Source organism: Amia ocellicauda, chromosome 12 (assembly GCF_036373705.1).
Source record: "Amia ocellicauda isolate fAmiCal2 chromosome 12, fAmiCal2.hap1, whole genome shotgun sequence".
Classification (NCBI taxonomy): domain Eukaryota; kingdom Metazoa; phylum Chordata; class Actinopteri; order Amiiformes; family Amiidae; genus Amia; species Amia ocellicauda.
In genome coordinates this window covers 19,617,049-19,644,847 of record NC_089861.1, presented here as the reverse complement: position 1 = coordinate 19,644,847, position 27,799 = coordinate 19,617,049, and the positions used below count along the sequence as shown (strand labels likewise).

General features: G+C 43.8%; 1 protein-coding gene across 4 annotated transcripts; it reads right to left on the bottom strand.

The window, feature by feature from the left end:
• Positions 1-70: 70 nt before the first annotated feature.
• On the bottom strand, positions 71-27,562 carry LOC136764518 (palmitoyltransferase ZDHHC5-A). 4 transcript variants are annotated; one of them, XM_066718658.1, is made up of 12 exons: positions 27,474-27,562; positions 12,942-19,286; positions 12,240-12,361; positions 11,145-11,302; positions 10,776-10,948; positions 10,508-10,610; positions 9,190-9,281; positions 8,766-8,898; positions 8,214-8,337; positions 6,633-6,745; positions 3,892-4,907; positions 71-2,718 (listed from the first exon to the last, which is right to left on the bottom strand). In XM_066718658.1, exons 2-12 carry the CDS (start codon positions 13,070-13,072, stop codon positions 2,409-2,411), a joined length of 2,475 nt encoding a protein of 824 aa, XP_066574755.1. In that variant the 5' UTR covers positions 13,073-19,286; positions 27,474-27,562; the 3' UTR covers positions 71-2,408. The 4 variants fall into 4 exon arrangements, with proteins under 4 accessions (XP_066574755.1, XP_066574756.1, XP_066574754.1 ...); XM_066718659.1 differs by having other exon boundaries at positions 27,530-27,562; XM_066718657.1 differs by having other exon boundaries at positions 26,659-27,556.
• Between the last annotated feature and the right edge of the window lie 237 nt (positions 27,563-27,799).

The following is a 27,799-nucleotide window of genomic DNA, read 5'->3' as shown; positions in this document are numbered from 1 at the left end:
TCAGCTGTGTCCTCTGACCCCATATGACTGACCTCCCTTTCCCCCCCCAATTGACCCCACACAGCTGCTCTTCAACTTAATTCTTTATTTCTGTATTTATCCCTGCAGGTCCCTGCCAGCAACCTCGGACAGGTGACCTCTACCCAGTACGGCACTGCTGTGACACACTTACAGTCTATTACAGACACATTTGTTTCATCAGGAGTACAGCTATGTTTAACCACCATTTGCCATCTTCACACTCCTATATATATATATATAGGTACATATATATATATATATATATATATATATAGGTACATGTGTTTAGCAACTCAGCACTGGGTACAGCTGGGAAACTGATGCCACGTTCACAGTGCCCATTTAGGCCAGGCAAAAAGTGTCTTTCCAGACCCAAAACACAGCTGCTCTTGTAGACATCGCCTCTGTGCTCTCACTTCGTTCTTGCGGTTGCTCTCACACACAGACATGACTACACAGACAACCAAAGACATGCGCCTCTCGGTTTCTGATTTGCAAGCACACATCAGGGCCAGTCTCTCATTGATGCAGACTGCTGCCACCCACACTACCAGAATCCCTGCCCCCCCATACACAAGGTTTCCACTGGCTCTCCAGTCAGTAAGTCCCCAAGTCCAGTAAGTGATTGGCTATGTGGGTGAGAGTAAATTCACTCACATCACAGATTGAGTCAGTTACTCCTCTCCTCTCCTCTCCTCGCATGCTGGTAAAAGCCCTGCCCCCTCCCATTGGTGAGCAGCTGCTGCCATTTAAGCATCTCTGCCTCTGTTCCAATTGCCTGAACCTACAGATCAATCACTTTATCTGAAGACAAAAGAGCAGACCCAACTGTCAGCCAGTCCTCATTTGATCCTACCCTCACTCTACCATCTTTTCCCAGTGGCTGTATGACCAATCAGAACCGGCTGTCATACTGGCTAGGCCCCACCCACCAGAGCTGGACTACCTTTTTAAGCTATCTGCCATCAATCACTGCAAACAGTGAACCTAAGCTGCTGATTGGCTAATATAAGGAAGAAACTGTACTGTACCGATTGAAACTCTTATTCACTCTTGTAGGTACAAGCTGCCTATACTACCCCATTCTCTCACTGACTGACGGCGGCTGCCAGATACAGCTTAGGCTCTGACTAGTCCACACAGCCATCAATCATGATAGGAAAAACAGTGGTCCCCCCACCCCCTCCAATCTTGAATGTCATTGGCTGCTGCAGAAACTCCTCTTGAATATGAAAAATAACAATAAAATCATATATTTATATAAAATAAGATAAAAAAACAATGCAAATAAACAAAAGTCTTCCCTGTCATCCATGAAGTGAGTCTACACACAATCAAAGCCATGTCATTGGTTGTTGTCCCTGTCACTCGCAGCCACTCCATCCTCCATTTGCTGCTCCTGTGGTACATTTCCTGAAAAGCCCCCTTTGATAGATATTGGTTGACTCAGGACACAATCACAGTCTTGTGGCCAATCAAAGTGGTCCAAGTAGTCTGTGTCAGGGCGCCTATTGCCTGAAATTTCCTGTAAAGTCCCACCCCCCCAAAGACCAAGGGTTGCCTCTCCCATTGGCGGAAAGTTGAAATGTAGTCCTTGGGATTTTTTCTGTAGTTTATATTTTTTTATTTAAGAAATGTATATATATATATATATATATATATATATATATACACACATATATATATATATGTATTTATTCATTAAAAATCTGTGTATTGTCTGTAAAGAGTCTTTGTAGTCCCCTGCAAATCCCCACTCTAGGTCTCCCTTCCTTAAGCCCAGCGCTGGGCCAGATGTCACTCCAAGTGTCCTTGTCTGCTACTGGCCATTTGAAGAGAGTCCCGCCTCCGGGTGCACGTGATTGGTCGTCTCTGCCTGTGTCACATTTCATTTTCCTTTTACTTCCCGCACTTCTCTCTCGTTCATAAGAGTTCGTTCATTAGGAAGCGGTCTGCTTAATGACTGGGATCCTTCTCTAAACCAGAGTCCCAGACAGGCAGGTGTGTGCACCCCCACCCCCTCCTTTTTGTTCTCTCCTTTCTCTATTCTCCAGATTGACAGGAGAGAGGGGTGTAGAGTCTGTCCTCTTATGGAGAAAGGCTGTAAAACAGTGAAGGGAGGAAAGAGAGGGATGGAAATCAGGCATCTGTCTTTCTCCGTTTTAGTCTCTCCTGCCACTCTCTTCCTCCTCCTGTGTTCCAATCAGGAGGAATGGGTAGGAGGGTTGACAGACAGGTCGGTCAGTAGGTAGGCGTGCTCTTCCAGAGAGAGAGAGAGGGTGGGGTTTCGGGAGGAGAGAATTTTAATATAGAAAAAAATAAATCCATGCGCTGTGATTGGCTGGCCAGACCCCCCTTGCCACTCCCCCACCCCAGCTGTCAGTCTCTCACACAGAGATCTCGTAAGTGGTCCCTCCCACACCAGTCACCTTCTTCACCCCGCCCCCTTGGGGCCTGGGGGTGGGGCTGAGGGGAGCAGTGGAGGTGATAGTGGTGGCTGCAGCACTGTGGTGATTGGCCAGGCCTGAGACCCCACCCCCTTCCCTGCCAGGGCGGGCAGAGAAGCTGATTGAGTGGGGTGCTGGGGAGAGGGGGCGTGGCTGGGGGGAAGAGGGGAAGGAGGGAGAAGGCGAAGGGGAGAAGTGGGACCTGGGCTGCCCATTGGATCTGCTGAAGGATTTCATCTGAATCTCATCCCTGGGAAAGGGAGAGAGAGAGGGAGAGAAAGAAGGGTCGAGGAAGAGAATCAGAAAGGGGAGAGAGAATGAGAAGGGGGGGAGGTGCGAGAAGTCCAGGAGTCAGGGAGAGGAGAGGGAGTAAATGCAGGGAAAAGGAAAAAAAAAATACAAGAAAATCAGGGACTTTCACTTTGCCCCGAGTTCAAACAAACAAACATGAATTACATTTACTGTTAATGTGAAACACTGAGGGGGCTCAGGGGCTCCAGGCAGTGTGTGTACTCCAGGTGTATACAGTACAGTGCAGTGCAGTACACTACAGTGGCACCAAGTCAGTGTACTCCAGTTGTATAAATACATTCACAGTTACTGTGATGTGTAGAAACCCATTGAAGAAGAATTGAAGTGAATTGAAATACAGGAACAGGTCAGAATGGCAGAGGATAGTCAAGCAGTGACAGCAAGGTCACAGGCAGTGCATTACAGTGCAATACAGCAGAGTGCAGAACAGTACAGTGTCAGTGAGATATCATCTCTGACAAGCACGCCATGGCTAAAGCACATGCACACAGCACTATATGAACAATTTTAAAATAATACACAAACAAAAACAAATATAGAGGAGGCTGACTATAAAATGACTGGAGCAATAGTGTCCCTTTACTCTGTACCTAATACAGATGAAGGTTATGATACTAATATTAATAATAATAATGAAAGCAAGAAACACAGCAGGGGAACTGGAGCTCAAGAGTCTTAAAATAATAATCAATATTATTCATATCAATAATAAACCAATTTATGCAGCTGTTTGAACTAAGTTTTGAATAAGTTAATATTTTTTTTTTAAAACAAATGCGCTGCTGTATTGTTTCTGCCACAAGCAGCTTTGTTTTCCCCAGTGCACCATGGGAGCAGTAGTTTGGGGGAAGTGTTGGTTATAATCATGCGGTGAAAACCAAATAAAGCAAAGTTATAAAAAGATGAGTAAAGAATATGAAAAAATTAAATGCACATTAAGTATCTGCCAGTCTACACAAGCCAAAGCAAGCGCGCGCACACACATGGACAGACACCAACACACACACACACACAAAAATAAAAAAGACACAGACACACCAGCGCAGTGAAAGAAGAGAAGTAAAAAAAGGAGACACTCACAGAGAAGGAGAGCAGCTGTGGTATTACTCACTTGGGAGCTTGGATCTCCCCTCTGGCACCACTGCCGCCCCCCGCTGGCTTACTCCGGTACTGCAGCTCAGCTGACGCACTGCTGTAGGAGAAGGACTTACCCAGGGCGTGGGGGTTGGAGGAGAGGGGGGAGAGGGGAGCGTGGGGGGGCGGCGGAGGGGGCTGCAGCTCGGGAGAGCCCAGGGAGCGGGCGCGGGTGGAGTGGGGGGGGTGCTCGGAGAGGAGGGGGGGGCGACCGTAGCGGGGAGGGAGGGGCCGGGGGTGGGCGTGGGGGTGCGGATGGGGGTAAGAGGAAGGCGGGTGCTGCTGCTGGAGGAGAAGCCTCTCTCTTTCATGGAGAGGGGGGGGGCTGGTGGTGCGGAGGTAGGGCTTGTGGTGGCTGGGCGGGGGTGGGGAGGCGGAGGAGGGAGGGGGCGAGGCAGAGGAGGAGGGAGGGGTGGGTTGATGGAGCTCCGCCTCTCTCTGGTGGGCGATCTGGGCTGAGAGGTAGGGAGAGCTGTAGCCTACAAGGGGGGGAGGGGGGCCTGAGGTGGGGGCGGCAGCAGCCGGCGTGGGCCGCGAGTGGGAGTGGGAGTGGGGGGGCGAGAGCTCGGGGGCGGCGGACTCGAACTCTGGGCTTTCAGAGGGGGTGAGCAGGCTGTCATAGGAGAGGCTGCCATTCCGGGGCGTGTGGTTGGCCAGACTCTTGTAGCTGGTGGAGGTGGTGCCCTCAGAGTGCAGCGTGCCCAGTGCATTGTGGGCCGTGTGGGTGGAACGCAGGCTGGACGAGCGCGAGGCACCTCCCGACAGCGCCTGTGGCGGGGGGTCGCTGAAGGAAGGGTACGAGCGCCCCCCGAGGGAGTACCCTGGGATCCCCCCTCCGCCTCCCCCTCCTCCTCCGCCACCGCCTCCTGGGCAGCCACCCGGCCCTCCTCCTGCCCCCACTCCCCCATCCAGGCTGGGCTCAGAGCGGTAGCTGGGATGCTGGCTAGACTGCAGTATAGAGGGGGCTTCCTTCAGACTGTCACCCCGACTCATCTGGGACAGGGGAGAGGAGGGAGAGAGAGGGGCAACAGCAGTTGGTGGGAGAGAGAGGAGAGCGGGGGTGAGAGTGGGGAGGGAGGAGGAGCAGAAAGGAGAAATATGAGGGAGTGAGAGAAAGAAGAGAGGACAGTTTATATAGTAAATATATGCGTTGACTGGATCCTATATTATTGCACTTGGACAGAGAGACAAGGAGAAAGTCAGTATATATTGTTGTTATATATTATATACACACACATCTACATAAACACACAGACACACACAGAGACTTTAACAGTGAGTACACTGACTGCACATAGAGAGAGATAGTTTGAGAGAGACTGGACTCTGTGGTAGTCTGGCTCTTGACAGAGATGATCAGTAATCACATAGGCCTGTTACTATACCTGTAATGTAACAGAGCCAAACAGCACTTACCATACAGACTTACTGGACTGAATTAGAGTGAATTACAGTTGACTTAATTACAATGGAACTGGACTTGACTGGACTGGACTCAAGTGGATTACACTGGACTGGACTAGATTAGACTGGACTGTTGTGCTTTAAACAGGGTTCGAGTGGTATGGATTAGACTGGACTAGATAACACTGGAGTGGACTAGATCAGTGGTTTCCAAACACCAGTCAGCAGGGCTGTTGCCGGCCCAGAGCACATTACATTCTGGGACCCTATCACACTCCTCTCAAATCCACATTCAAAAAATAAACCGAATAGTAAGAACGTCTTTCAAAATGCTTCAGATGTTGTGTATTGATATTGCATATTTTATTGGTAAAAACCCTTTAATGATTTAATGTGCATATATTTTATATGCAATACAAGGTATGGTCTGTGATACAGCAAATTGCTGGGCCACAGTGTGAAAACATTTGGGAACTACTGGACTGGACTGGGAGGTGAAAAAGAAGTAGTGAGAAGTGACAAGGGAATTACCAAACAGCGCACAGACACTGAGAACACACTGGGAGACCACATCAGATCATAGACGGAGCTGGATTTTACCAACACGCACACTCACACGCAACACAACACGCACACGTATTACATTGAGGGGGTGCCCCAGAAAGACCACTACTTAAATTAGGCCTGACAGTCAACTGTGACTGTTTCACCATCACAAACACCACCTAGGACATGGTGGCTGTACTGTTATAATCATGTATTAAACTGACCCTGTCTATAGAGCTGTAACAGTGGTACACTGTCCCACTACAGTTATATCACACACACACACACACACACACACACACACACACACGGATTTCAGTATAACTTACTGATCGACCGATTGCCACTGAGAGTCACAAGAAAAAAAAGAGGGAACGAAACCATTAACAAAATTAAATTAAAATAAAGGACACTAGTGACAGACAGACAAGTATTTAATCCATGCTGAACACAGGTGAGTCACAAGTACTTGACACAGTGCTGATAACTGAAAGTAATAGACAGACGGGTAGACAGTTAGTGTGGAGCTGTAAGAGCACACAGGACAGATGGTAAGTATATACCCTGTGCTGAGTCACGGCCCGGTTCTGTGTAGTGTGGTGTAGTACAAGGGGTGTGGTGTGGTTTAGAGCCATGCAGTGCAGTGTGGTGTGGTGTAGCAAAGTGTAGTAGCGTGGCACAGTATGGTGTAGTGTTGTGTTACCTTGTTGCTGGTGGTGTGGTGTTGTGCGTAGGCGGGTTGTGAAGTGTGGTGCAGTGTTGTGTTACCTTGTTGCTGATGGAGTGGGTCAGGGCAGTGTGATTCTTGCCCGGGCTGCTGTACGTGGGTCTGTACTTGTACATGGTGGGCGTGGGGGGGGTCTCATTCAGCAGACTGCTCTCTGAGAGGAGGAGAGAGAGAGAATAAATACATAACAGCACATACAGAGCGACTGACTGGACACTACAGTACATTTACACAGTACAGACAGAGAGGGATAGTGAGGGGTAATTTAACCCTCAGAGTACTACAGGGCCGATTCTCTGCCCTAAATTCTGCCCCCACACATGAGCCCTACAAAAGTTCTGATTGGACTACTTTACATAGCAACAATAGTCTTAACCAATAGCAGATAGATTTGTTGTTTTTATTGGTTACAAAAAAAGTTTCAGAGGAGATGTGAAAAATTGCAAATTTAGAGTACTTTTAAGGGTAGGTGACAGTACATATGAAGACGTTTCTGGTTTATTTCAGCTGGTCGAACAGAATTGCCACAAAGAAAAACAGCTATGATTAAGAAATACACAGAAATTAGTAGTCCGAGATATATTTAACACAGCAAACCCGACCAGCTGATTTCTCTTGTACTGAATCAGACACACACATTTACAATGCAAAGTAAGCAATGTAAATGCACTACTATTGTTATGATTCAATATTACTGGTATTAACACTAACAACAATAATAAGCACATTCAGAGATGCTTTTATATTTATTCAACACTTTGTGTTGACTTTAACCCATTACATCCTTATAATAAAGTGTTAAAATTAATTTTATTCCACTAGGGAATAAACTAATATATTATAATACATATGTATATGGTATAGGAACAATGCAACAAATGTATTATGGTTGTGTTGGTAAACATACTGGGCAATTTATATGAAGATGTGACTTTTGAAGGTAACCACATTTTTGGGGGGGTTTTGACGAGTTTCTAGACAGGTGCGCTCCTTGCAAAAATGATATCTCTTGAATGCTTATTTGTAAACATCTGTGTTTTTTGTATTTTAAAAAGAACATGCAGAGGATTCATATAGATGATTTTTTCAGCGTTTATAAGCCAGGTTAATTTTGAAAACAGTGTTTTCAGAATATAAATGCAAATATTTGATAATTACAAAAATAAATTAATAATAGAAAGAATGAAAAACTTCAATGTCTTGCGTTGTGATATTTAGGTTTCATATGTATATATTTTGTATGTAGTATTATGTAATTTGCTGTACTATACACCAAGCACTGTGGTGTGTGAAACTGCTATAGTCCTGACGTGTACTACATTTGCCAAGAGGTTAGTACTCCGAGGGTTAATAGAGTACAGTACAGACAGAAAGAGGGTTAATATAATACAGTACAGACGCAGAGGGAGAGGAAGGGTGGCACAGTACACAGTGTAATGCTGTGGAAAGTACACGGTATAGTACAGTAAAACTACAATAGACAGCAGAGTGCTGTGTGTATAATGCAGTAAACAGTATAGTATAATACAGTCTGTGTACTGCAGTGTAAACTATGCACAGTACAGTGTGTATAATGCAATACAGCAGAGTGATGTGCATCATGCAGTCTGCATTAATGTTACCCTCTGTGGGCCCCAGTGAGATCTGGGCTCTCAGGCCAGGGTATCTGTGCAGCTCTGGTTTGGGTGGGGGGGGCGGCTCAGCATCGGCAGACTGGCTCTCCATCACCTCCAGACTGCCCTTAGACTGCAGAGAGTGAGCGAGAGAAAGGGTCAGTACAGTACAGTACCATACAGACACACTGACTGCACACTACATCACTAACACAGCACTGACAGAGGCCAGGAGGGAGAGAGAGTTCATGCAATATATTAAAAACACTCTGATTGGACCATACAGAACATTAATTTTCTCACCCTGCCACCGATCCTTCCATCTCCCCCCACCTGCTGCTCTCTCTCTCTTCCATTCTCTACCATCTGTCTCTCTCCACCAAACCTCTCACCTTTCCTCTGCCCCTCTCTCTACTCCCCCTCCAATTCTCATCTCTCTTCCCTTGTCTCTTGTCTTTTCACTTCACCCTCCCACTGTCCCACCCTCTATCTCCCCCAGTTGCCCATAATCTACACCCCCCCCACCCAACCCTCTCTAACCCGCCCCCTCCCCCTCCTGACCCGTGAGTGGTGCAGATCCCCCTGGATGCCATTGTCCAGCACCTTGCCCCCCAGCTGGGCATCCGTCAGGTCAGGCCGCAGGAATGGTGGTTTGACCACCACACATTGCTCCTGACGAGGACGGCCCAGATACCTGAGAGAGAGAGAGTGAGAGAGAGAGAGAAAGGGGGGGGGGAGGTGTTAAAAGAGCACAGACACACTGACTGACTGGACACTACAGTACATTAACACTGCACTGAGAGAGAGAGGGTTAATACAGTACAGACACTGACTGGACACTACAGTACATTAACACTGCACTGAGAGAGAGAGGGTTAATACAGTACAGACACACTGACTGACTGGACACTACAGTACATTAACACTGCACTGAGAGAGAGAAAGGTTTAATATAATAAATACAAAGAAAGACACAGACACTGACCTGGGGGCCTGCGAGCTGCACAGTACGTGAGACACGTTCTTCCAGCAGCCATTAGTAAAGGGATTGACCCCCCCTCGGAATTTACCTGTCACCTGACAGAGAGGGTTGATACAGTTCAGAAACACAAACATTGTGGAGAGAGAAGGGGGGATAAATACAGTACAGAGACACAAGGGGGGCTCAGTGTGATATTACAGGATTATATTAAGTGAAAATGCAGACTGCAGCCTTGTACCTCAAAAGACAAAGAGAAAGAGACAAAACCGAGAGAGAAAGATGAGAAGGGGAGTCTCACTGTGACGGATTAGACTGCCCTAATGATCTGCAGTCCTGACTGTCAGGCTGCTGCCTCCCCTGACAGTAGACTGGAGGTTATATTTGCAGATTAGGAAGGAGTGAGTGTGCACATAAACGGACGACAGCGAGCATGAGAGGATATGTGAGTTTACGAGAGAAAGGGCATTTGCGACAGTGTGTGCGAGAGAGAGACCGCGTGTGTGCAGCAGCGTGCCAGAGAGAGATTATGTGTGCCGGCAAGAGAGTATGTGAATGATAGAGTGAGTGGGTGTGAATGGGTTGTGTCTAGTGTCAGTCTGTATATGAACTAGTGTTTGTCTGTGTGTAGGAGTGATTGCAAACTGTGTGTTTGTCGAACTATGCATGAGCGTGCATCTATGTATGAGTGTGTCCTTGTGTGTCAATATACGTGTGCACATGTGTCAGTCTTTGTGCGAATGTCCGTGTGTTTGTGTCTTTGGGGGGGGGGGGTGGGCAGTGCCCACAGACAGTGCATTGTTCAGTTGTAATAATTTTCAGTGAGATTACAGATTGGTAACCCCATCGGATTTTGGAAAATTGGGGGGGGGAGGAAACTAGGTCATGTGTGCAAGATTATAATAACACTCCTCTGGTTTAAATCAGAGCCAGACTGTGCAATACAAACAAACACAGACAAAAAAACACACAAACAGACACACACACACACACACACACACACACACACACACACACACAGATAAACCCATGAGTACGAGACCTCTCTAATAAAGGGAGGCTGCATCAGACTCGGAGTACTCTATTGTTGTACTGATCTCAGGCTCTTCTGTGTGGAGTATCCATTCTATCAGTGCTCTAACAATGAAGCATTCCAATGTTCTTCTCTTCTGTTATTGGAATATTCCAGTGCCACACTGAGACCCTGACAAACACTCTGGAACCATCACACACAATGACATACAGGTAGACAAACAGCTATTACACATAGGCTGACCGTCACAGACAGACAGACAGACAGACATCCCATCAAAGACAGACAAACCTGTTCATTAGTGGTGCGTCCCCGGGCCACCAGTACGATGTGGAATCCAGTGAGACCAGCTACTGGGATAAAGAATAGACCAGCAACACACATCACTGCCATACTGGAGAGAGAGGGGGTTAAGGACAATGACTGACACACCAACTGACTGACAGATACACTGCCTGACTGCCTGACTGTCTAACAAAGACACTGACTTACTGAAATCTTGACTGACTGGAAGAAAAACTGAATGGCACAAAAACTGACTGGCAGACAGTGAGGATACGTGACTGCGCAGTGCACTCCGCCCAGCTCCTGGCTGTGGTAGAGGATGAAGAGGAGACCGAAGCCGAAGACGCCCATGATGTGGGTGGTGAGCGACAGCAGGAACAGGAAAAAGTAACGGTAGTTCCGCCGGCCGATGCAGTTGTTCACCCAGGGGCAGTGGTGATCGAAGTCCTGAAAAAGAGAGAGCGAGAGGGTTAATACAGTACAGACAAACCTGACTGGGCACTACTGAGTGTTGTTGTGAAGCTTTGAAAGAGCTGCAGATCTCCAGTAATATTTGCAGACGGAGCAGTAGGAGAGTGGAACTGTAGAGTGCCTGTATGAGTGTTGTGTGTCAGTGTCGTGTGTTGCTGTGAGCGCTGTGTACCTCCACGCAGTTGTCACAGACGGAGCAGTGTGAGCAGCGAGGCGGCCGGTAGAAGCGGCAGGTGGAGCACCATTTCATGCGCACTTGGATGCCCCTGATCTCCACTGTCTTGTAGAGAGGAGCCCGGAAATCATCCTCCTTATCCTCGTCCTCCTCCGCTAAGAGAGAGAGAGGGTTATTACAGTACAATACAGACACACTGACTGGACACTACAGTACATTAACACTGCACTGAGAGAGAGGGTTAATACAGTACAGACACACTGACTGACTGGACACTACAGTACATTAACACTGCACTGAGAGAGAGAGGGTTAATACAGCACAGACACACTGACTAGACACTACAGTACATTAACACTGCACTGAGAGAGAGAGGGTTAATACAGTACAGACACACTGACTGGACACTACAGTACATTAACTGCACTGAGAGAGAGAGGGTTAATACAGTACAGACACACTGACTGACTGGACACTACAGTACATTAACACTGCACTGAGAGAGAGAGGGTTAATACAGTACAGACACACTGACTGACTGGACACTACAGTACATTAACACTGCACTGAGAGAGAGAGGGTTAATACAGTACAGACACACTGACTGACTGGACACTACAGTACATTAACACTGCACTGAGAGAGAGAGGGTTAATACAGTACAGCACAGACACACTGACTGACTGGACACTACAGTACATTAACACTGCACTGAGAGAGAGACGGTTAATACAGTACAGACACACTGACTGACTGGACACTACAGTACATTAACACTGCACTGAGAGAGAGAGGGTTAATACAGTACAGACACACTGACTGACTGGACACTACAGTACATTAACACTGCACTGAGAGAGAGAGGGTTAATACAGTACAGACACACTGACTGACTGGACACTACAGTACATTAACACTGCACTGAGAGAGAGAGGGTTAATACAGTACAGACACACTGACTGGACACTACAGTATATCAACAGATTTTTCAGCATTGCAGAGACAGAGAGAGAGAAAAATACTTGGCATCTATGTCATTGTGCCTGTGTGTCAGTGTGTGAGAGAGTAAGAGTGTGAGTGTGTCATTGTTACCTCGAGGGAAGATGCCAGGGTCCATGAATGTGGCCATACAGAAGTTGGCCAAAACAAACAGGAAGACAACACCATTGTAGATGGGGATCGCCATGGAGAACTCATGCGTCAGCCAGGGACACCTGAGACAGAAAGAGAGAGATGATGAAGTACACTACAGACTGACTGGACACTACAGTACAAAACACTGCACTGAGGGAAAAGTAGGAGGGTTAATGCAATTCAGTATGGATAAACTAAATGACAGGATACTACAGTTAATTAGCACTGCACTAGCTAGACAGAAAGACACACTGTTATTTGCAGGTTATAAGTGTTTCTTTGCTGCAGTCAGTGTATGTATAGGCTCATACAGGTTAATTTGGCCTCTGGGGGGTATTACAAAACAAAAAAACTACCAGAGAGAAACAAAGAGTGAGGGAGAGAGAGAGGGAGAGAGAGGGGGGGAGAGAGAGAGAGAGAGAGAGAAAGAGGAACAGTGTTTCATTAAGGGTGACAGATGTTGGCCTAGATTTTTGCTCTTGCTGTTTGTTTTTAATCCAGGGATAACAAACTGAATGACAGAGAGAGTGAGCAGGATAGAGCACAGTAGAGGAAGAGTAAGGGAGGCAGAGAAAGAGAGGGTTAAAATTGTTTAGTGCTGATGCACTGACTGGATTCTACAATAAACAGAGAGAGAGAGACACACACACAGATACTCACGTGAAGGCGAAGAAGAGGGTGGTGGAGCCCACGAGGAAGGTGGTGGCAGCCGACACAGGGATGTACTTGCTAGGTTTGAGGCTGCGGGAGGAGGGGGTGGCCCCTCCAGAGGACTTATTCACACTGGGCATACTGACACACAGAGAGAGAGCGAGAGAGAGAGACGAGGGAGGGGGTGCCCTAGTGGTTAGAGCCTAGGGACAAGGGAGGAACAAACAGAGGGAGGGAGGGAGAGGAGAAGTGAGAGTTGAGGAGACAGTGGTCAGAGAGAGAGGGACGGGGGCCAGCTTTTGGTTAGACACGGGGAGCCCCCAGAGTTCAACATAGCCCAGACAGGGAGAAAGAGCAAGGCGGTGGAAAATTTGATACAGGAAGAGGGTTGAGATTGCTGGATTGTTGAGAGGTGAATAGTGGACTCAAGATTCAAAATCAAGAGAGAGAATGAAAGAGAGGGGGAGGAAGAGGTATAACAAAGAGTCTGAAACCTTGAATTTAAGCGCACTGAGTGTAGATGGGTGGAGAGAGAGATAGAGAGAAAACAAGGTGCTGTGTGTGTTTGCGTTTATGAGTGTGGAGAGCTGTAGAGAACAAACTTTGGCTACAGAGGCAAAATATTTGGCAGAATTTGTGCAAAAATTGACAGAAGTCAGACAGAGAAAGAGATGGTTACTACAGGACAGTATAGACACACAGACTAAACACATGCACTAAATATTTAATACAGTAAAGTACACACACTCTGACTGACTGCACTGAGAAAGAGAGATGTTACAAAATATGATACTTCTAGGTGTTTACTGTTTGGGGGTTACGGTGATTACAGTTAAGAGAGTCAAGACATTAGATTAGTGATAATCCAAAGCAAAATACTAAATAATATTACTAATAATGATTAATTTATTGGGATTTTAAGAACACTGAATAAAAATGAGGGGATATTCTGTAATGAACCTTCCTGGTGTGTGTATTGTTAGCACACTTTATAGCACTGTTAGTCTGACTGTTGACTCCCTATGCTGTTAATGGTTTCAAAGCGCGGTGTCAGTGAGAGAGGATTCATTTATTCCAGACAGGCTGATTCAGTTAGTGGGTCAGAGTTTGGCAGTGGTAGCTTACAGTGAGAGGAACTGTCTGATTGGTTGAATGGATTTGAGAGGCAGGAGAGAGAGAGAATACAATTACTTTAGTGAAGGGTGCTCTAAAAGGTATTCAATTCAAAAAGGGTTAGACTTCAGGGGATTTTGGACAAAGGACCAAGAAGTGTTGCTGATGTGGTTGCTGGCTCAATCTTGAAGACACGTGACTGTGCTACTTCTATAAGATGAAGGTGGGCATTAACAATGGCAATGAGACTAAAACTGGGATAATGAGTTTGGAAGCAAATTATTGCAGGTTTATTTAAAACGATAGACTTGAAACTCACTCCGGAGAGGATTCGGAAACGGTTGCACTTTTCCTTCCCTTCCCGTTCACTGCCGAGGACTTTGCGATTCCTAAAGGTGAACTTTCTCTCAATACAATCACTATAGAAAGACTAAAAAATATATAGATTTCCTTTAAAACAGTGTGGATCTGAAAAATTATGTTTAAAACAGCACTGATGTAGACTATATGCCTGGGAGAGAACACTCCGGCTCCAAATGTGTATTAATAAATACAGGTAGAGAAGTGTGTATCACAGTACAGCGTGAGTAAAATAAATAAAAACAATAATACAAATATTTATTTTGGTATATAACTATGACCGTTGACGGAGGCAAAAAATAGAAGCTTAATTTAATTCACCAGAAAACTAAATCATAATCTATGGCTTTCTTTGTGTGTGTTGAAATAAAAACTGGTAAGATCTCTTACTAATGAGTGCACAAAGAAGGAATAGTCTCTCAGCCCAAATGCAAGCACAATTCTCCGCAGGCCCGAGTGAGTACAGGTCTACTGTATTAATCTAGTACAGCTCTCTACACACGAGCTTGGCTGTGGTTCGCAATGGGCTTTAACGGTGCTAATCCGTTCTGTCTGGTAGCGGTGCTCAGAGCTGCGATGTCCTAATCCTGTGGCGATTAAAACCCGGCACGTTCTAGGTCACCCTGGTAATACAATTAAACCCAACGAGATGAGAGGGGGAAAAAAAGTATTGATTTATGTTTATAGATATAGTTATAGAGAGATCTATTAATATTATCCTTCAAATTGATTTACAGTTACCCATCTAGTGCAATTTTATATTTGGGGACCTAACAGCCACTGCCTATGCAAAAATACGATCGTTATGGTGTAGGTTTGGGTATATGGATGGGAAGCAAATATGTCTACTTATTTAGGTTCAGAGCAGCTGGGAAAAAAATGTATTGGACTTGTGGAGCTTTGTTTGCCCCTTTTCGCTTTCTGTACTTCTTTCTGTCAAAACTGTGCACTTGCAAACCGATGGATGGGGAGTTAATAAGAAGAAGCAATTAAAATAGACTAATACATAAATAAATGGACAGAGCGGAGCAATCAGGGAGGCTGTGTTACAAAGAACGTAGTGTGGGGGGGATTACAGTAGTCAATCCTCACAAGCAGGTATGTGCTTAAGAACTGTCTCCATAAAACAGACTTCAAATATTGATATGCACGGAGTTTAATTACATTGCCTGATATTTAGAATTCTATGTACAAATATATTTTATTGCACATGTGTTAGGGAAAAGTTAAGTGGTGGTACTTGAGATCAGGAGAATCTTTAACATTTAGGGTGGCATCAATTTAATTCCTAACAATGGGGTTAGGAAAGTGGTGGGTGGTGGGAATTGTTATTTGTTAATGGCTGATCAGAGAATAAATCAGGATTGGCAAGATGAATGACATTTAAAGTAAAGGTGTGATTTATATTATTAATATTAGGACTTGGTATTTTTGCTCAATGTTGTAGGTTTAAATCAAATACAGGACTCTGTTATGCATTGTTTTTATATCAATTTGGAAATATAGCTTGAGATTATTACTACTACTTTAATGTGGAGCAGTCTGGTCTTTTATTACAGTTTGGACAGTTGGAAAGATCGAGGAAATGAGGCAGGATTTTGGAAGGCAGAAATAATTTAAATACGAGTGATTTCAGAACTATCTTCAATGAGTTTGTTGTGGGTACAAAGGGAAGAATAACCTGTTATTTTTTTATAGTGGAAGCAAATTTCAGATTCTTGAATTAAGAAATAAGAAAAATAAAACAGAAAAATAGAACAAGAAATTATGTGTATTTTTACAAAGCGTTTCTAGACAGATGTGGAATTGGGATGTTTTAATGAAGAGGGATTTATTTTTCTAAATGACACGCTTTCTAACAGCAAATTGCACAAACCCGGCTGTGTATATTATTACTGCCGAGAACGAATATAATTATTTTTGTTTTGCTGTTGTTTATTTGAGGAAGAGATCGTAGAGGGTGGGGTCTATTGAATTATTTATATGGCATGTGGAAGTGATTAATTACAAGTGTGTTAATCAGTGAAAGGGATGGCTGTCTATATTTAAAATGTTAGGGTCCACTTTTTACATACATATATGAGCAATCATTTAAATAAAGACCAGTCCTGTTTAACATGCAAACCAAAGCTAATTATTTCAGTTTACTGATATAAATCTATAGATATACACGTGTTGAATTCTTCAATATTAATTTAGGAGATTTGTTGGGGGGTGTATGGAAAATAGAGGAGTTATAGATGCATTATTTGGTTGGATTTTAAAATACATACATGTACACTAGCTTTTTGAAATCAGAGAGAGGGGAGTGTCGTCAGCCGAGAGAGAAACTAGATCAGAAGTAGTGGTGGAAGATGGGAGGGAAAAAAGGTAGAATGCCAAACAAAACAAAAAAAAGGAAAGGTAGAGTGGTAGAGAGCGAGTGCGAGAGAGGAGGCAGTTCCCTGGACTTTAATATTCAATACTATTACCAATCTATAACTAGATGGATATGAATTTGGACACTTATTTCTGAAGGGTTAACGTTTGTTTCTTAAGTACAAGCAATAGTCTGCTTTGTAGAATGTACGTGTTAATTTTTGGAGGGGGTTATAAAAATAAATAAATATATGGAGTCCTTTTATTTCTAAAGAAAATACAGAAATGGCTTACATGCTTTAAATGTATTAACTAGATTTCGGCCCAGTATTATAACTAACTCAGAAGAAACTTGAAGACTTGGAGGCTCTTCTTGTGGGGTGGGGGAAAATGATCAGTCGTGTAGAAGTGGACTGTGTCCCAGTTAGCCCTTTTGACTATGTGAATCCACAGTGAGAAATGGACCAAGGAGTTAGTGGGTGTCTCAAAGGTCTAGGTTTACACTGCAGTAGTGAGCTGTGATAGCTAAACAGAGTATAAAGTAATGTGTATGTTTATATATTTACGTGTGTCTGCAATGTGGTAATATATTAGTCTTAAAAGACAGGGTTTTGTTTTGGAGTGTGTGGCATAGGGGTCTCTTGGTTAAATGAATATGAAATAAAGCGTTTGGAAAAGCTTTGAGCCACACGAGCTACAGAACAGAGAACTTGTGTGTGTGTGAGAGAGAAAAAGAAAGAGAGAGAGAGAGAGGAGAGAAGGTTATTTAAGAGGATCTTAGACCACGATTCAGAAATACACTGTGTTCGCTACGTCAAGGCTACAGACACAGTGACAGGGCAGTGTATGCATGCGTGTGTGTGAGGCAAGAGATTTAAGGAAATCTTAGACCAACTGATTAGTGTGTATGTGATTCAGTTTTAGACAAATGCAGTGTGTTGTATGTTGGGTAACATTACAGAATAATAGAGACAGTGTTCAGTTAGTTTGCCAAGTCTGTGAGGGACAAGGGGCTTTAAAATCCTGTCTGAAAGACAAGAGCAAAAGTGAACTGGAGTTTCATATTAGCTCATAGATTTTCTTTTTGAATTCTCTCTTAAGGCAAGTAGTTTCACTTGATGTCCAAACAGGTTTCTTTAGTACATCCAGGCAAGGTATTTTTCAAGGTGGAAGAATCTGAGCCAGTTTTAAAACCACTTTAAATTAAAAAAATATATATAATATATATAATTCAGTGTGAAGATTCCAGAGATGATGTGAAGAGACGGTGCACGAGAAAAACCTTAAAAAGAAAGGCTGTTATTTGTTTGTTTCATAAATTTGTCCTTGTTGGATTCGGGATCCTTACTAAAAAAAAAAAAGGTCTCAAAAAAATAAAAATAATGTGAAAGGAAAATTTAAGAAAAAAAGGTAATTTCAATTTTAAAAATCCATTCGACTCTGTAGGATTTTCGTTCTAGACAGTCCGAGGTTTGCAGTCAGTTTAAATTTGCGAGTCTGTGTGTGTGTGTGGCCTTGGTATCAGAGATTAAAGTGTCTCATTTACGCTAAAAACTCCAGCTCTGTCCTTCAAAAGAGAGAACGAGATAGCACCAAGTGTTGAATTGGAAAAAACTAAACAAAAATAGAATTATAACTGTATCCGAATGAGAAGGGAAAACTCAAATATAGGGAAAGATATTTGATCTGGCTGGGATATCGCAGTGGCTGCAAAATTGTTGTTCCATTAGACAGTTGATCAGTTCTGAAGCTGGGTCAAGGACAGAGTTATCTTCAGGCATTAAAAAGAAGAAGAAAGGTAACAATGTTAGAAGTAAGGTTACAATGCAAAAAACTCTTTAATGTCTTTGGGTTCCTTCCTGAGATTTGCAAACCCTGACTAGACTTTTTTTTTTTTTCCTTTCCTTTTCCCCGAGAGAGAGACAGGGAGTAACTGCGTGAACCCAAACACGACCCAAAACCTAGCCCCTCCTTGCTCTCGCACTTTTTCTTTCCAGGGAGAAAATAAAGCAAACAGAAGACAGAGAAACAGAGAGGTGTAATGTTGACAAAATGATTGCTGGTCTCGTTGCCTCCCTACAGATCCATTCTAACTGTTTTCTTAAAACAGGATATAAAAATCAATTGACTCCTGGTTGAATCTCTCCGTGACAGAAATTTCCTTCGGTTATTTGATATATATTTGCTGCTGCTCTGTTGGATACAACTGTGAAGTTCCTCCTGAGACGAATTCCACTGAACTGAAGTATCAAAAATCAGTGTTTCTTTGTTAATTGACTTCGATATCCTATCTCACACCCAGCTTTGGCAATAGTGTCTATGTGCTCCTCTTTGGATGGTTGACAAATCTTCCCCAGGAAAGGAAAATCAGAGACTGGAAACCCAGTGTGCTTGAACTCTTCTGCTGCTCCTGTATGTCCGTTTCTTTCTTTCTCTCTCTCTCTCTCTCTCTCTCTCTCTCTCTCTCTCTCGAGTGCTGAATTCTTGCTCTGTCTATCCAGGTCTGCGGTGTCGCTTGGGCCTCTGAAAGAAAGGAGGGAGAGAAGTTAAAATCTACAGTACGGTAGGGGCCTCCGGCCCTGGAGAGTTACAGTACAGTAGTACTACAAATTTAACTACACTGTAATAAAATATATTACTACATTATACTACATTACACCATACTGTACTCTTATACACCTTATGGTATAGTCTAGTTATAGACCGTATTTTTTGCCGCCTCATCACAGTGAAAAATAATGTATTGTCAATACCAGTTATGTATTTATTTTAATATATTATAGAGATTCTGAAGCCTCGCTAAAGGTAAGGTTGCTGCACTGTGGCACCAGAGATTGGGGTTTTGAAATAATTTTAGGACAGTCAGAAGTATTCACTCTAAATCAAAAGACACAGTAAGTGACCAGCTTTTATGTTGCTACTGAACTGAATATGTACGGTTTGTATTTTGTTTGATTTATTACTAGCTCTATTGGGTTTTTAGTTATGTAATTTGTAAATGAATATGTATCTGTTATTTATGATTTTTATATAGTGCTCCTTGTTTTTAAGAGCTTAAGTAGTGATTTGTAACAAAACTTGTTGATCACAATTTTGTGTCTGGGACTTATTGTTGGTGATTAATTATCAAGATGAGTTGTCACTGGTGATGAATAGCTTGTGATGAAATGTTCGTTATGAAGTGATTGACAAATAATTTGCAATGGAGTCATTTGCACATCATTCTTTTAAATATTTAATTTGGTTTGTATTTGTTAATATTACCTTACATTTCGTATTTGTGTAGTTTTGTGACTGAACAATAAAACAGAAGAGTCCTACAATTTTGAACAGCGCTGCCACCCCTCCATGCAACGGTAATGCCGGTTACTGCAGTAAATTCTGAAACTGAATCAATACAAAAACTCAGTGACCGGCACTGCCCTAAGTTATATTACAGTATAATCTTTCAGAATAATAAAATATGGTACAGAGGTGTGTTAAATGTTCATGGAAATTTCTAGTGCTCCTGATTAAGGTGGCTGATTTGCCTTTCAAATGAACATTAGTCAAAACAAGACATCACGGTAAACACAACAATGGAAAATCACCCTCAGAGCAGAGATCTGAAGGACTCAGTGTGGGAAGGGGTTGTTGCAAGAGGGGGACATAAATCGAGGTTGCACACCCTGCTCAGTGCATCTCACTCTGACACTACAGAACCGCCATAGAGTGCAATGGATTTTGACTTAGGCTGCTCTGCACTGAAACAGTCTGTGCCAAATGTAATTTGCAACAAGATATAGATTCAGTCAGTAATAAACACACAATAGGATGGGGGAGAGAGTGAGTGAGCAAGAGTAAGGAAGAAACACAGCGAGCCGGTACAGTATAGCAGAACAAGACGGTACTGCTAACTGCTGCAGTACTATGTTTTGGAGAGATAGAAAGAGACAGCGACAGGGTTAATGCAATTTAGTACAGACAGACACACTGGAGGGGGGTGGGGGAGACAGTTAAACAAGTGAATTTTGTCCTCTGTATGAGAGAGAGAGAGAAACAAACTGTTCCCACAGTAGGCCTGTCTGTACCCGACTGGATTTTCCAGTTTTTCTGACTACCAGAGTTTTGGAAACTCCTGGAAAGCTGCAGCACCTGCTGGAGAACAACATCCTTACACTTCCTCATTCCTTCCCTCCCTCCCTCACTCACACACACAAGGAAGATAGCACAATATAGTTGAGTAGAGTAGTGCTGTTACAATAGGGGGCTGTAGTAACAGTACAGTAGAATAGTGCTGTTACAATAGGGGGCTGTAGTAACAGTGCAGTAGAATAGTGCTGTTACAATAGGAGGCTGTAGTAACAGTGCAGTAGAATAGTGCTGTTACAATAGGGGACTGTAGTAACAGTGCAGTAGAATAGTACTGTTCCAATAGGGGGCTGTAGTAACAGTGCAGTAGAATAGTGCTGTTACAATAGGGGACTGTAGTAACAGTGCAGTAGAATAGTACTGTTCCAATAGGGGGCTGTAGTAACAGTGCAGTAGAATAGTGCTGTTACAATAGGGGACTATAGTAACAGTGCAGTAGAATAGTGCTGTTACAATAGGGGGCTGTAGTAACAGTGCAGTAGAATAGTGCTGTTACAATAGGGGGCTGTAGTAACAGTGCAGTAGAATAGTGCTGTTACAATAGGGGGCTGTAGTAACAGTGCAGTAGAATAGTGCTGTTACAATAGGGGGCTGTAGTAACAGTACAGTAGAATAATGCTGTTACAATAGGGGGCTGTAGTAACAGTGCAGTAGAATAGTGCTGTTACAATAGGGGGCTGTAGTAACAGTGCAGTGGAATAGTGCTGTTACAATAGGGGGCTGTAGTAACAGTGCAGTAGAATAGTGCTGTTACAATAGGGGGCTGTAGTAACAGTGCAGTAGAATAGTGCTGTTACAATAGGGGGCTGTAGTAACAGTGCAGTAGAATAGTGCTGTTACAATAGGGGGCTGTAGTAACAGTGCAGTAGAATAGTGCTGTTACAATAGGGGGCTGTAGTAACAGTGCAGTAGAATAGTGCTGTTACAATAGGGGGCTGTAGTAACAGTGCAGTGGAATAGTGCTGTTACAATAGGGGGCTGTAGTAACAGTGCAGTGGAATAGTGCTGTTACAATAGGGGGCTGTAGTAACAGTGCAGTACAATAGTGCTGTTACAATAGGGGCCATCTGCCATGACAGAGGGGTGTCCCCAATCCTTAACCATTAATGTGCCTTAAACATTACTGTCAATAACAACTGCCCTCCTAATACCCCATATGTCTCCCCCCACCCCCCCCCACCCCCCACTGTACTGTGTAGGATAAAGGCAGGGAACAGTGATAAGGATAGGGATTAGTCAGTTTAGGAGTCTGTACTAGTACAGTACAGTACAGTACAGCAGGGGTCTCCAGCCCTGGTCTTGGAGAGCTACTGCACAGCAGGGGTCAAATAGAATACCATCACTGTGTTTACACTGCAGGTCATTCCTAAAACAGCTTAGGTATGACCTTGCATGCATACCTCCCAATTACAATACTGGGCAAGGAGAGAGAGAGAAAAATAAAAGAAACAAGAAAGGTGAAAGAGAGAGAGAGAGAGACTCTGTGACACTGACAGACTGAAAACTCTCCACTCCCACTCATTCATTCCCTCACAGCAGCACAAAAGCAGTCTGATTCACCATTTGCCTTCGTGATTGAAATTTCCATTGAAGCCAGTGCAGCTCAGAGCCCAGCGCACACACCCTCTGAACACCACTGCACATGAATACACCTCACACAACAGCACATAAATGCACCATACCTGGACCAGCCCAAGCAGAAAACCCAGCACGCTATTTTGTACTTGCTCTTAAACAAAATCTAAGGACAGATAAGATTATAATATAAAGATACATACCACACTGGCTCCAACCTTGGCCCTATACTAAATTAAGTCCACACATCACTGCCTCCAGGGTGATCCCCTGTACCCGGGCTTGAATTATGTTTTTTGTGAGTGAGGGACCCCCATGTTGTCATAAATTCCCTCGGGGGGGGGGGATTCACAACATTTACAGGTGAGTGAGAGTATTTTGTAGAAACAAAACTGAAGCTGTAACAGTTACTAATGTGAATGTTGGAACTGTTCACCAAAATCCTGGGTTATTTAAATAATAAGCAATGCATAGGTCAAACCTATATAATAAAATAGTATTATATAAATATAAGCAGATGTGTTTTAAGTTTGTTTGGTTAGACATTAATAGAAAATAAAGCTGTCACAAAGGCAAAACTGCAGATAATTTTTTCAAACTTTTAATTACCAAGTAATTGGTATTTCTTCTACCATTAAAAATATTAACGTTTAATCTATTAGCATTTTTCTGCATTATTGCCTACTTTTTCAGACACTGATATTTTCACAAATGAACTGTGCTCTCCTATATAAACACACTGGCAGCGTCTAAATCCAAGTGTTATAACACCTACCTTGATTTGAAGGTTCTTAGCAAATTTTTATTGAACAAAACAGTTGTTTACACTATTAATGTTTTTACAGTTAAGCACTGTTAAAAAGCAGTGACTTACAAAGAAGGTAGTGTTCTTCAAGCACCTATTATTAAGCAAGTATTTGTTTCACTACTTAGTTTTTCCACACGCAAAATAAACTTTTAACAGTAATTTCACTTGTTCGGGTAAAATGTCTGTAGGCTTACAAATTCAGCTCGTGAGCATTGCATTATATGAACATAACTACTACTATAATTCACAAAGCACTGGCTCCAGTCTGAGACCCTATTTTATGCTATAGTCCACATAGCACTGGCTCCAGTCTTAACCGTTTTTACTCTCTCGCTGAGCTACAAGAGCTGTAAAACAAGTCCAGCATTAATGTGGTAAACAAGAGAAAGAAAGTACCAATAGTATAAGCACTGCCGGGATTGGTGTGTTTACATAAGCATTGTGGTCTGTAAACACCACCCAGAGATCTGCAGTTGTAGACTGTGAACAGTGATGAAACACAGTCACTGTACTCTATGACACACAAACTGACCTGCACTGCTACACAGCTGAAGATCTAGTGCATCTGTGTGAGGGTCTCACAATTCACACACAAGATCAGAGCATTATTATTTTTGTTAAAATCATGATTTATATTACTATTATCATTACTGGTGTTATAATCATTATATTACTTCTACTATTATAATCTTTATCGTGATTATTATTTCCTTAGCAGACACTCATACCCAGGACAACTCAGTTGGTCAGAGATACAGGCCCACCACTTTCCATACAAATCCAGTCACAGCAAGAACATTACAGCATACCAGTCTGGAGTGCAATCAACTAAGGAGCAACAGTAGACTGCAGTGAGAGCACGAGCCGAGGACAGATCGAGGCAGATGCGCACTGACTGAGACAGATGGGGACAGACACAGAGTGTGGCACACAGACCATAGTGTAACCTGGGTAGGGGGTGATGCTAGTATGAAAAGGTTTAGATGCAGATACAGAGATAAATACACAGAGGCAAACTCACAGACAAAAAAAGAGAGAGACTAGAGGAGCCCAGAGAAACATTCAGAGTGAGATACAAGTGACAGGTTTAACTTTACTGGATTTGTTTACATCGGAAACAGACATGCAACCTTCAATGTACTTATTTCCAAAGACCATATTAGGCAGTTAGTAGTCCTCAGCAAGTTTCTGGCAGCACACCCTCTCCCTTGAGTTGAAAATTCACCAGCAAATCCAAGTTTGGGGCAAGTACAATTTTAATTTCAAGGCATGCTGCTGTTGTAGCCTGAATTAAAAATAAGTCAGATCCTGAGCAGTGTCCCCTACCTCAGACTGAACCCAGAACCCTCAACTCAGAAGTCCAGAGCCTTAACTACTACTCCACACTGCTGCCCAGAATTTTGTACAGCTTTTAATTACATTTCAGGAAGGATGTAGGGCCTATTCTGTGTATGATGGTTAATTGCACTGTTCATAATAATCTGAGTTCTCATGTTTGATCAGACACTCACCCAGTTTCAGTCCAGTGGTATAGGGGGATTTGTTTTTTATGGCAAACACAGAATCCAACAGGGCTGCCGCATGTCAAAATGAAGGAACCCCCGCCAGAAGCCATAAGTATATGTGCAGAGTGGCATCAATATGCAAGTGAAGTATGAGGGCAAAGAACTTGTAATCTGAGTGGCATCAAAATTAAAATTAAGATGTGATTTTGCTGCAAGAAGATAATTTAAATTCATGATATTCCTTACAAGAACAACAGACTTCCTGGTATTCTGACTTGAAAGCCTAGTTACTGTTTTAACCCAGAGATGTCCAAGAGAGTCCAGCATTGGTAGGCCAGTGTCTAAAAGAAATAGCATTTGACGTTGACAGCATTAATCAAGTGTTGATGGGAGAGCTGCAAGGGAGAAACCTCATGTTCAGAACAACAAGCCCCCTGTGAAATTTAGGATTGTTACAGATTGTGGATCTGGTTCGGGTGCCAATCTTACAAGCAGAGTTAAGGGTTTATTTAGATGTTCCGTTCTGGGATATGAGACTGACAACAACAGAGAGGACCTGGGGCCAGTGACATCTCAATGAGCCACACATTGTGAAATGAATCACTGGCTAATGTTAAATAACAAAGGCTGTAACCATTGGCAACCATACAGGTGATGAAACCCTGGAGTTAGAAGAGACTAAATCTTTGAAATCTGCAACTTTGTGTCTAAGAACTAATTCAGTACATTGTGAGCCTTCTCAGTGTCAGTCTGCGGGGTTTTAACACAGAATTATAATTTCTGCATATTTACCATAGTGAGTAATACAGTACAAAGACTGAGGAAAAACAAATGCACATTTTCTTATGTGTATGTGGACTACTGCCTAGAAATGTCGTTACTGCAACTGCCACCTGAATATGAAACTCTACACAGTCTTTTGAAACAGGGTGCCTAATTCAATCAGTGCAATTCTACCAGGACTCAGACTAGGTGCATTATCATGGAAAACAGAGCTAAAACCCTCAGCAGAGGTGTCTTCAGCCCTGGTCCTGGAGGGCTACATTACAGTGGTATACTGTACACAGCACCATTAAAACCACAAACGCATCACTAAAAAAAAAAACTCTTGATATCTACCAGACAGGGAACTATAACAATTGGAGTTCAAGAGAAATCAACATCGTAAAAACAAACATCTAATGTATTTATAAATCTAATGACACGTGACAATAAGGCTGAAAACAGCTACTATATACGAGTACTACGAAAGTTATTACTAATCACACTAGATACTACTGCTGTAACTCGAGATACTACAACTTTAAAGATACACAAGATAAGGGCCACTATCGCGATCACACCAAGACTGACGGAAACTATCAATTTCGCTTATTCTAACAGCAAAACCACATTTTACGACACACCTTCAAAAACGTACGTATTACCACTGCTGAGTCCTGGGGGGCTCCCTACTTCTCATTTAAAAACTGAAATACACACACGTTATTATCTACACACACATATACGTGCATTTTAGTATGCGGCCACGTAGTGTTGAGAAATCCGCTTGACCTTTATATACAGTTATATGTTGACAGCGTTATGTCTAATTCCTATGCAATGTAACTCGCACTACTTAGAAGTGTCATGAAAAAACCGGACCATAAAACCGAAACTGGAAAATCTCCGCATTTCGACGTTTTTGGACACCAGTAGCAGACATGAGCAAAGTGTCTCGTCCTCACAGGCGACCACAGTGCTGCTCTGAAGCTTTAATCTGTGACTCCAGTCCTGGCTGGTTCTCAAAAAGCATCACCCCATAAAAACACAGCGGCGGGCGAGCGACACTCAGCAGAGATCGACCAAAACGAGAAACAGCCTCGTTGAGCCTCACCTGTCGGCTCCACTCGGGCAGCTCTCGGTGTCCGTCCTTATTTTGTGCGAGGGGGGTGTTTTTTCTGGGTGTGTTGCTTTCCCTCGGTGCGCTGCGGTTCCCACTGACTAAGGCCGCAGATTGGATCCCCGAGCTCGCCGCCGCCTCCTCAGGCGGCCTGGGCGGGCCCCCACCTGGCCTCGACTGTGCGGCACAGCCCGTGGCGTGTGCGGGGCCTCGGTCGCAGAGACGCCAGGGAGCTGACTGAGGACTAGGGGAGGGGGAGACGAGGTCTCCGCCGATGAGCAGCAGTCCCAGGTTATAGTCCAGAGACGTCGGGTAAAACACACGCCCGGTTCCTCCCCGAAAATAAAAATAAAACACCCCAAATGTGTAAATAATAAAAATAGTCCAATAGGGAGATAAACAAGCACGAAAACGCACAATATTCTCCTTTACTGTCCCGGCGACGGAATAATATATATTTCCACACAAACGGTCTTCACACAGAGCTGATATCTGTTGCAAAACCCTTCCGTCCTCACAAGACTTGCGAGTTATTTCCCTTCTAAACCGTCTTTAAACGGACAGTGTGTTTAAATACACAGCGATAACACCAACATGGAGAGAGACTCACTCCACACATACACGCCGTTATCAGTGCGTGTGGATGTATTTTCTAATGATTATTTATTTCTTCTCGACGACGCCTGACCGTCTGTCTCCTCGGAGTCGTGTGTGTGTGTGTGTGTGTGTGTGTGTATCCCTTACGAAAGAGGTCCGGGCAGAACACTTCTGTACAAAACACCTCCAAAATAAAAATGCGCACAATACACCTTTAATAAACCGTTCCTCGCTGTCCGTCTGTAGCCGATCGGACGGCTCTACTGACCGTCAGTCAGTCGGCGTTGAACGGGAGAAGGACCGTCTTCTCTCTCCACGCCAGTGCAGGCAGCTCGAAACACACAACACGGCGAGCTCCGGCCGCGACTCCTCCATCCTCTCCCGTGGCGACGTCACTGTCCCCACCCACTCCCTTCGCCCCATTGGCTCCGCGCCCCGTCGCTCAGAGCAGAGGCAGCCAATGCCGTGGCAGAACGGGGCTCGGTCGTGGCTGCCGGCCAAAGTGGCTGCAGGAAGTGAGGTGCCAGGTCCCGCCCAC

Bases quoted from the DNA above. Each gene is read 5' to 3' on its own strand.
- LOC136764518 (XM_066718658.1), bottom strand. From the start codon at position 13,072: ATGCCCAGTGTGAATAAGTCCTCTGGAGGGGCCACCCCCTCCTCCCGC. The intron at 8,899-9,189 runs GTCAGTGTCTGT...TCTCTCTCTCAG, and splicing joins TGCAGCTCGCAGGCCCCCAG to GTATCTGGGCCGTCCTCGTC. The intron at 8,338-8,765 runs GTCAGGAGGGGG...CACTCTCTGCAG, and splicing joins GGGATCTGCACCACTCACGG to TCTAAGGGCAGTCTGGAGGT.